Raw genomic sequence first — 11,106 nt, forward strand, 5'->3', positions numbered from 1 at the left:
TGTTCATTGATAAAGGGGTGGATTATTTCTTAAATTCAGTTCCAGTGTTGATTTCTATATCTATCCAATAACACACCTCACTATTTTGGAAAAGGAGGTTTTGAAATCCTGGGCGAGGTGCTATTTTTCAGATGCCTTTGTAACAACAGAAGGGACACTGTGCAATTATCATAATACCCTGGGATTGGTGTGATAGTGATATGTTGTACCTTAGCTGTTTTTATGTTGTTCTCTTATTTGATAATGGCATTTTACTCTGCTTTTAATGTTTTATTGAGATTTGTGAGCCTGCTTTAAATACAGAAATGTGAGATCTAAATATTTATCTAAATACATTTATAACATAATCACTTTTCACACAAGAGTTTAGGAAGAAGGCTAAAGGCTGCTGTTAATCCAGCCCTGCTAGGCCCAAGGAACTACCTAACTCTCAGATTTCAGTAGCAATCCCATAACTGCATTCATTTCTATATTCACGGGCTTGAGGAACAAGAATCATTGCCTTATCCATTAGTGTTCTGAGAATTATATGTGAAGTAACGCCTACGAATAGTGCCAATGCATACGCAGAGTGCTTTTCCTTCATGACCAAAAACTGCACCCCCCCCCCCATACTTAGGATTAAAGGGCAGGAGTTCCAGATAGCATCTACTTTGGGTGGGTGAGAATCACTACTTAAATGAAAGCACCATCCCAAGTCTGTCTGGTACCTATATTGAGTCACAATGGAAGTGCCTAACTAAGGGTTTTCTGCCCCCACACCCTCTTGTGTTGGGCCAGTAAATGAAATGAGATTCAATCCACCCACCATCTCCCTCTTCCACACTTCATAGACGCCCTCTTGTTCTCCTCCTATCTCCTTTGCCTCCCAGCTTTTGCAGTATGGGAGACAACCAACAGATCAGATGACGAACCTTCCCTGGCCTCTCCTTCCATTCAAATCTAGTAATCCCTCCCCATGGATGCTGGGATGCTGTTCCCTGCCTTCTGCTCTCCACCATTCCCTCCCGCTCCGAGGGCCCCTAGAGATGGGGGCAGGGAACAAGAGGGTCCCTCTTTACCTACCACTATCTCCCACCCAAAAAGGGCAGCAGCCAGGCTTCTCATCCACAAAAGGCCTGCTATGTCAAAGCAAGATTTTTGTGGCTTAGGAAAAAAGTGACAGCGGGTTGATCAGGAAAGGCAAGAAAGAGACACAGTGAAAGCCCAGTTTAGTGACAGTAGCTGGGGAAATAACATACTTCAACTTAAAGCTTTTCTAAACAAGGCATTTATTGGGTGCTTGTCATTCTCTACTCACAGCTATTTACGGGTTCTTTAGATGACATTGTGACCGTCCAGTTTCAATTCTGTGTCTAATGAGCACTTTCTGTGAGTATTTTTAGAGCAGGGAAAATGCAGCATTTAATTGTGAAAGTGAAAAAAGTGCTGTTTCGACTTGTGTATTTTCACTATTCCATTATACCACAGCGCCACCTAAAGGTGATGTAGTGGAAAAGCAGGAAAAGAAATGCTCTTGTGTAGTGCTCAGAACTCAATTCTGTGACGTAACTGAAAGTAGGTACAGCAAATTAACAGCTGATTAACAGCCTCATGTAAAAAAGCTCTTAAGGAGCTGAGTGGATTTTGAAGCCAGCCATGTGAGCTATTTTAAAAGGCAGAAAGAAAGTGAAAAAAATATCGAAAGATGCAGACTCCCCCCCCTTCCCGGCTCCTCTTTCTTTCTTTCTTTCTTTCTTTCTTTCTTTCTTTCTTTCTTTCAAAATGTTTCTTTACCACCTACATTGGACAACATATCCAGGTAGCATACAGTAATAAAACTGTGGTATAAATAAATGATGGCTAAAACGAAGCACCACTATCTAACAGAATCAGTAGGCCACAAATTACAAATCAGAATGACAGGCATCATAAATCAGTAAATATTGAGGTGCATAAAAGTTTTCAACATGCACCTAAACTGCAACAGAGTTGGTACATCCTTTATTTCTGCATGGGAGGTATTCCATAGTGGGCACAACCACAAGAAAGGCCCTTTTCCTGGTTGTTGCCAGATGGACATCTGCAGGACGTGGCACAACCAGGGGGCCCTCAGATGATGAATGCTGTGGCTGGGCAGATCTGCTTATAGGATTTGTTATTTATTTATTTATTTATTTATTTATTTATTTTCTTAATTGCCATCTGGCCGGTCACCCAGCCACTCTGGGAGATGTACAATAATACAACAGTTTAAAACAATAAAATTTCACATTAAAACATCATATCTCGAAAAATACCTTAACCCACCCCAGAAGCCTGCCTGAACAACCACATTTTTAATGTGAGGTGGAAGCTCATTAAAGAGGGGGCATGGCGGAGTTCCCTAGGGAGGGAGTTCCACAGACTGGGGGCCACCACAGAGAAGGCCCTCTCCCTCGTCCTCACCGGCCTAGCTGTCCTGATGTTGTTGAACAGCCTGTCTGGTGTTGCTGGAGGTGCTCCTTGAGATAGGCTGGGCCGGAACCATATATGGTTTTAAAGGTGAAAACCAACACCTTGAATTTGGCCCTGAAAACAACTGGTAACCAACTGGTATGCTGTGTCCCGGGGGGATTCCACGGGGTGGCGGGGGGGGGATTGCTCCGTTCCGCTATGGACTCCAGGGGGCTGGATTCTAAAGAAGACTGGAGCCTGTGGCGGAATTCTCTAACATCCCTAACTACCGATGGGAGCAGATGGTTGGGAAGGTAGGGGTGCAACTGCCGTATCAGAGGGAGTTGGTACAGCGCTGTCCAGCTCACAGCTGACACCTGAGCCTCCATGGACAGCTGGGAGTCTAAAATGACCCCCAGGCTGTGGACCTGGTCCTTCAGGGGCTGCCGCAACCCATTCAACACCAGGTCGACATCCCCCAACCTCCTCTTGTCTCCCACCAAAAGTACCTCAGTCTTGTCAGGGTTCAGCTTCAGCTTATTCCTCCCCATCCAACCAATTGCCATCTCCAGACATTTGGACAGGGATTCTATGGCCAACCTTGGTGAAGATTTGAACGAGAGGAAGAGCTGCGTGTCATCCGCATATTGATGACACCGCACCCCAGACCTCCTGATGATAGCCCCCAGCGGCTTCACATAGATGTTAAATAGCATCGGGGAGAGGATGGAACCCTGTGGCACCCCACAACTGAGCGGCCACAGGTCTGAAGCCTCCTCTCCCAGTGCTACCCTCTGGTACCTGCCGGAGAGGAAGGACCGGAACCACTGTAATATGTTATCTCCAGTGCTCAACCCCTCCAGGCAATCCAGGAGGATACCGTGGTCAACGGTATCAAAGGCTGCTGAGAGGTCAAGGAGAACAAGAAAGGAGCATTCACCCCTATCCAGAGCCCTCCTCATATCATCCACCAAGGCGACCAAGGCTGTTTCTGTCCCATGCCCAGGCTTGAAGCCTGATTGAAATTGATCCAGATAATCGGCTTCTTCCAAGTGTGCCTTCAACTGCATCGCCACCACCCGCTCAATCACCTTGCCCCCAAATGGCTAGGGGTGCATGAAAGTCACTTACCTGGTCTCGCAGCTTGCTTCGCGGTGGGGGCGAGGCGCTTCGCTGCTCCCCCCGAAGTTCAGGCCGGGGGGGAGGCTTCCCGCCTCGCCCGGCCGAAATTCAGGCCGGGGAGGAGGCGCCTCACCTCGCCCGGCTGCGAAATAAAAAGTAAAAAAACAAACAAAACGCCCCCGTGATAGGCTACGTGACGATTTACGTAGCCTATCACGGCTAGATCTGCAAAGTCAGCCGTGATAGGCTACGTTAATCGTCACGTAGCCTATCACGGGTGACTTAAAAAAAAAGCGCGTATGCAAATGGCGGCCCGCATAGGAAGCCGCCATTTGCGTTCCTTATTTGGTCGCTGTAGTCTACGTAAACCTTTACGTAGACTACGGCGAAAATAAGGGCAATGCAAATAGCGTTGCCCTTATTTTCGCCGTAGTCTACGTAATCTTTACGTAGACTACAGCGACCAAATAAGGAACGCGAATGGCGGCTCCCTATGGGGGCCACCATTAGCCGTACGCGCTTTTTTTTTTTAAGTCACCCGTGATAGGCTACGTGACGATTTACGTAGCCTGTCATGGCTGACTTTGCAAATCTAGCCGTGATAGGCTACGTTAATCGTCACGTAGCCTATCACGGGGGCGTTTTTTTTTTTTACTTTTCTTGGAATGGCGGTGGCGGCAGCCAGTCGAAAGACCGGCTGCCACCCCTGCCTCTGTCGAAGCCCTGCTGAACCGCCGCTGCGACCCGCCACCGGGAGTGACATTCGGGAAAGGTAAGTCCCATCCCGGGGGTGTGTGTGCGGGGGGCGGGGGGGTGCAGAGAATTTCTCCCCGAAACTACTTCGGGGGGCCGAATACGTTGGCACTCGGCCCCCCAAAGTTTTGGGGAGAAATTCTCCCCCATCCCTACAAATGGCAGATTCGAAACTGGGTGAAAGTTGTTCAGGACTTGGGGATCCAAGGAGGGCTTCTTATCACTGCCTCCTTGAGAGCTGATGGCATCACTCCCTCCTCAAGGGAGGCATTTACCACCACCCTGAGTCCCTCACCCAGCCTCTCTCTGCAACTCATAATGAGCCAAGATGGGAAAGGATCAAGTAAATAGGTGGTCGGCTTTACAGATGAAACCTTGTCAACTTCATCAGAAGGAAGAAGCTGGAACAGATCCCACAAAACTGGTTTGCCACAGACCCCCTCTCGCTCACTAACTGTATCCATGGCACATGGAATAACACTCCTAATCCCATCAATTTTATCCGCAAAGTGCCTTGCCAAAGCCTCACAGGAGGCCTTAGAATGCTTCAGCAGTTCCAGAGCAACTGGACCGACCAGGCGCCAGTCGACTTGGAACAGCCTCCTGGGACAGCACTCTGTGGACGCGATAGAGGCAACATAATATTCCTTTTTTGCTGCCTTCATTGCCATGTGATAGGCTGAAGATACAGCTCTAGCCCATGTCCGATCGTCTTTGGAGCGAGACTCCCGCCACCAGCTCTCTAGTCATCTCATCTCCTGTTTCAGGGATCATAACTGTGGATTGAACCATGGTGCAGTTCGAGCCCTGTTCAGGGGGAGAGGGCATTTCGGAGCCACCCAATCTAACACCCCAGTGATTGCGGCATTCCAGCCAGCCACCAGGGTTTTGACTGAGTGGCTGTTTGCATGCTGCAGTCCCCAAGTGCGTTCGGATCCATAAGACGCCTGGGGTGGACCATCTTAATGGGTCCTCCACCCCTGTGGAGGGGTTGTGGAACCAAGAACTCCAACATCACCAGATAGTGATCAGACCATGACAAGGAGGTGGTAGATATACCCCGACTTCCAGATCACTCCCTGCTTCTCCAGAAACAAACACAAGGTCTAGCGCATGACCGGCTACATGGGTGGGCCCATTTGGAATACGGTAGAGCTCCCAGGAAGCTATGGTCTCCATGAAGTCCCAAGGTGTGGGGCTGTGTGACCCCTTAGAAATTGGATTGATTTGTGGTTGCCTGAGATTTCAAAGGAAGCAGCCTAGTCCATCAGAATGGACTATGGACTGGGTGCTCTTTGCCCACCCTACTACCTCCCTCCTAGGGGTGTCCGCCGGGGGGGAGGCGATCCGTTCCTCCCCCCCGGAATCTTTCCTGGCTGGCTCCGCTCCGCGGCAAGTCTGCGAGGCCACTGGCTGGGGCCGCCCGCCACAGCCTGACTTCTGGCCGTGGCTGGGCTGCGGCTGCAAATGGCGTCCCACATAGGGGGCACCATTTGCATCCCTGCTTTGCTGTGATAGGCTATGTAAGGGTTTATGTAGCCTATCACGGCAAGAAGGGAGGCACGCAAATGGCATAGCGGACGCCATTTGCGTTCTTCCCTTTGGCCGTGATAGGCTACGTAAATCTTTACGTAGCCTATCACGGCCAAAGGGAGGCACGCCAATGGTGTCTGCTATGCAGGATGCCATTCGTGGCCGCAGTCCGGATGGTGGCCAGCAGCGGCCGGATCTGGACCCGCTGGAAGCAGGTAGGATCCGGTCCACACAGACTTCGCAGGGTGGCAGGGGGGATTGCTCCGTTCTGCCGTGGACTCCACGGGGATGGATTCCAAAAAATCCAGCCTCACTGGGGTCCGTGGAGGAATTCTCCGCCATCCCTGCTCCATCCTTATCTCTCTAGTCTATGCAGTATAAAATATAAGTGCTCTGGACAAGACATGTCACATCTATGATTTCCCTCTTCTACACACATCTATTAAAGGTGGAGAAGCTCTGCCCTTTTTTCAGGGCTGTCTCAAAGTATTTTGGCATCCTGGGTGAAGTACAATCTTTGTGCCTCCTGCCCCCCACGTTACCACTATTCCTGAGGAGCATGAAAGGGGTTCATGTGTGGGGTGTGTGTGACTTTTCTGGGGGTATTGATATCTTCTGTTTTTAATTTCTTTCTTTAAGATGGTGACATTTATCAGTGTCAGTTTACTGTAAGGTGCTTTAAACATTTGTTTGGATGTAAAGGTACTTCAAATATTTCTTTGGCAGAGTGGACTTCGCCCACTCTACCCCAAAATAAGGCAATTTCAATGGCAGTTTGACCTTTGTAAAGGGGTTTTTTTAGGTACTGTTCACTTTTCTTGCTTCCTGTGCTGCTGATGAACCAAAGTGGATTCCATGAAAGTCTGGATAATACTCCAATGCATTTCTCATTCCGTTGTCGCGAAGATCCCGCCACCCCCAGGCCTTTATTCTATGTGCTGCCTGGATCATTGACTCTGCAATCACCTGTCCTCCTGCTGTGATATTTAAGAGCCAAGAAGTTGCTTGGCTGAAAGATTTGCTCAGAAAATGTCAGTATCCAACAGTTCATTATTAACTTTTCCACACAAGTTACACCAGCATGTGAAACAGCCAGAAGCACATGAAGAGATGCATGTGCAATCCATGCAAGATGCATTCTCCCCACCCCGTCCCACTCAGGGATTTAGCTATTGGAGACCCTGGGGATAGAGCTGTACCCCAAACAACTCCAACTGAAGCAACACACCTGAACAACATTTCAACAACCCCAAATTCACAGTTGGTCAGTACCAACCACAGTGTCACAAAAGAGAGAGCAAGCTTTTCTGCAGAACTCTTTGTCAGGCTGGATGTCAAGCAAAGAAATGGCTGGATGTTGTAGCCACAAAGTCTCCATTAGTCATAAGATGGATATTTGGAGAAGACAGCAGGATTATCTGCATAAATTAAAATGGATGGGTAAATGCGGGGGGTCTAGGGGCCATTTCCGCCCATGGAACAGGCTTCCCAAGCTGTGCTGGGAGGGCAAAAGATGACAATTGAATGAAAATTACCTGTTTGTTGCCAAAACTCAGTGGCAAACTGCTGCATAGTGCTCAGTAGTGATAAAGGTGCTAAATGTAGCTCTCTGTCCAGTGAAATTGGTACACTTTAGTGCTACAGAGCTGCTGCCCTCTGAATTAAAGCAAGAAAGAGTAAGACAATGTAGGAAATGTATTACGGTATAAGCTTCCGTGGATCACTTCAGTCCATGAAAACTTAGGATGTATTAAACTTAATGAATGAGGGGCCACAAGAGGCTCTGCTGTTTTTGCTGCATCAGACTAACATAACGACTGGCCTTCTGGAACTGTTGCCCGGAGGACGCTCTACTAGCTTTCAGGTGGCACCCAGCACCACTGGAGCAGAGGAAAATAATGAATGATACGACTCGGTCAGTGCCTGTTGCCCCAACTTTTTTGATGGGATGCCTTTGCTCCAGCCCACTGATGCCAGGATGGGGACATGTCCTGCAGAAGGATGCCTCTGTCATCACACAGGACTTCTTGGCCCATCCCAGCTCACCTGGAAACACATCAATGGAAGGTTACTGGCTGTCGACTGTCTATTCCCAGGTCTTTGAGAGGTGTTACCTCCAGGCATCTTCTCTATTTACTGAAATCTTAGAATCAAGAGTCACAGAGTTGGAAGGGATCCTGAATCTCTTTGCAACCAGAGTCTTCGGGCTATAAAGGACTCATGAAAGGTCGTGCAAAACAACCCCACATGCATAACGATATTATAGCTTTCATAACTTGAAACAAACAATAAAAGACTATTATTTTATAGTCAGTAAGAAAATATACAGCACTGATGAAGTTGCATGGATAGTTTTATTTTTGAATACAACTAATTAGGATCACAATAACTCCTGTAAGGATAAATAGCATGGTGAATTGTGATTGATTGATTGATTGATTGGAAGATGAATTGGCAAGGATCCCCCCACCCCCAATGTATTATAATCACAGATCTGCTCTCCTTATTAGATTATCTTTACAATTGAGATTGGGTCTCAGGAGAATAATGTAGCATTTTGGAAGAAAGATGCAACCCAGGAGACCAGCTCCAGAGGCCAAGATGGAGAAGATTTCCACAGCCACCATGGACTTCCCCCTGGTGCTCAGGTAGGTGGGCACAAAGGAGACCCAAACACTGCAAAACCCCAGCATGCTGAAGGTGATAAACTTGGCTTCATTGAAGCTGTCGGGCAGTTTCCTTGCTAGGAAAGCCACCATGAAGCTGACAAGAGAGAGGAAACCCATGTAACCCAAGACAATGTAAAACATGGTGACTGAGCCTTCGTTGCATTCCACGATGATCTCTCCAGGCAGGGAATGGAAGTTGAAGTTTGGAAATGGGGGAGAGGTCACCAGCCAGATAGCACAGATCACAGCTTGGACGAGGGGACATGCCAGGACAATGGCGTTTGTTAATGGTCTCCCCAAGAGTTTTCTGGCCATGTTTCCTGGCTTGGTGGCCATGAAAGCCAGAACCACCATGACAGTTTTTGCCAACACAGAAGAAACGGCAACAGAGAAGGTGATGGCAAAAGCAGTTTGTCTGAGAAGACAGGTGACCTTTGTGGGTCGACCGATGAAGAGGAAGGAGCAGAGGAAGCAGAGCAGGAGGGAGATGAGGAGGATGTAGGTGAGTTCTCGGTTGTTGGCTCTGACGATCGGTGTGTCACCATGTTTAAGGAAGATTGCCAGCACTACAGCTGTGATCAGAGAGAGGAAAAGGGATAGAGAAGCAAACATGAACCCCAGTGTCTCTTGATAGGAAAGGAAGTGGATCTTCTTGGGGATACAATGGTCTTGGTTCTTGTTGGGGTGTTGATCTTCTGGGCATGGGGCACAGTGATCTGCATCTGGAATAAGCAACAAGTATTGAAGCATCTCAAACATGACACAGATGTCCTTTTTGTGGGTGCCAGTTCAGCCCTCCAGGAAGGAGATGGAAATATCCATTGTCTAGCTTATTTTACACCTTCTATTATGTTTTGTTTAAGCTTCTGAAATCATAAGGCTAGAGTCAGAAAAGGTAGAAAATAGGTTTGTGACAGGACTCTGTACCAGGTGAATGTTCAGTACTGTGCAAGGAAAAAATCCAAAATTCTGTAACTTCAAATGTAAACTGGAAGAACTGAACCACAGTCAGTACCGACTGTATGGGCAAACAAAGAAATGCTAGCTGTCCTTTTCTTAAGATTACACTCTGTCCTCTCAAGAGATGTTCTGGTGCAGAGGGTGGCGAACAGGGGCCTGTCTACATGGGAGGTTTTTTCTGCTGCTGCTGTGGCTTGATGTCATTAGGGACACATGACATTGTGGCCAATCCACAGTCAACCAGCTGCATCTCTCCTGAAAGGCCACATTCCTGAAAGTCCTTTCACTCTGTTCTTTTGAAACTGAACATGGCTCCCAGGTGGTTCCCCTGCAGTATGCTCCATCCCTCCACATTCAATCCTGGGCGTGCCTCTGTGACCTGGCTGTGACCTGGCAGTGCGGTGGTCCAGGGCTGCTTCTCCCCCATTCCCTCTTTTTCCCCATTTGCAGTAGGGCTGCTTTCACGGTAAGGAGCCTCCTTTTCCCATTCGTAGCAGCAGTAGCCCTGTTTCATTCACAATAGTGGAGTAGCCCGTTTATATGTCGTGCACGATAAAGAATACACAGAGCAGGAGGAGAAAGGGCAGCCAGCTGCTGTATCGCAGTGGCGATACACTTGCAACTTTGCAGTCATGTGACGCACCTACGACGAAGGAATACACGGAGGGGGGAGGAGAACGGGCAGCCAGTACAGCGAGGGAGCATGGGCGGGGTGGGAACAAGCCTCCCCACTCACGCAAACATGCTGGGTTGCCCCTTCAGAGGAATGCAGCAGTGCGCTTTTTCCACTCACAGGTAGCAGCCTCTGACTCATTCCTGTCTCCTCCTCAGAATAGTCCCCTGTGCGTGTGATTTTCCGGAATGTTTGGGGCGGAGAGGAGGAGGCTTAGTTCCAGTCGGGGAAGGGGAGGCACTTTTCAAAGAATTGTTCATGAACAGCTGAGCCAGTGTGGACACGTCAGAAAACCCAACAGATTCTGTACTTGTGAGTATGAGGAATTTAGTGGGAGTCATTGTTTCTTCATTTATATAGAGGTTTTGTTCAGGAAATGGGGAATACTTTGCAAAGAAGTAAACTGCAGAAGTATAACATCCAAAATGGTATGTATATTGAAAATATTAAATGGGGAAATGATGGACTCTTCTCCTTGTCTACGATCGTCTCCTCTGCCCCACTCCACTCTTCCCCCAGTATGCTCTGCACTTTTATACGGCTCAAAGTTTGAGGTACCTGCCCAGTTAGAAATTGTCCCTTCGGGACAACGATCACATCTGTAGCAGCAAACTGGCTTCCCCTCTGGTACTTTTCTTTGGTTCCCCGGAGAGCACCTCTCCACACACCTGGCAAAGGGTCTCTTCTAGAAAGTAAGAGACAAACAGTTGATGATTTCCAGCAGAGAGAAACTGCACTCAGCAGACTGAGAGTTACTCAACAGAGTTTCCAGTTACATGATGGATAGTATCACCCATTTAGGAGGGCCATATCTCTTCTGGAAGCCTGTAGGATGCTCAGAACCATCATAATAGAGGCTGATAGAGAATATATTCCTAGGCAGAAAGAGGAACTTTGGAAGTTTCCTTCTACTGGGTCAGACCCTTGGTCCACCCAACCCAGTATAGTCTTTGCTGACTGTCAGTGCCTCTCCAGGGTTTC

General features: G+C 48.2%; 1 protein-coding gene across 1 annotated transcript; it reads right to left on the bottom strand.

Moving 5' to 3' along the window:
* Positions 1 to 8,309: 8,309 nt before the first annotated feature.
* On the bottom strand, positions 8,310 to 9,251 carry LOC146340935 (vomeronasal type-2 receptor 26-like). Its single transcript, XM_084807276.1, has one exon. The coding sequence runs from the start codon at positions 9,249 to 9,251 to the stop codon at positions 8,310 to 8,312; it is 942 nt and encodes a 313-aa protein (XP_084663402.1).
* Between the last annotated feature and the right edge of the window lie 1,855 nt (positions 9,252 to 11,106).

This window comes from Heloderma suspectum, chromosome 6 (genome assembly GCF_057233095.1).
Source record: "Heloderma suspectum isolate Gila_16-S chromosome 6, 16-S_ref, whole genome shotgun sequence".
NCBI lineage: Eukaryota > Metazoa > Chordata > Lepidosauria > Squamata > Helodermatidae > Heloderma > Heloderma suspectum.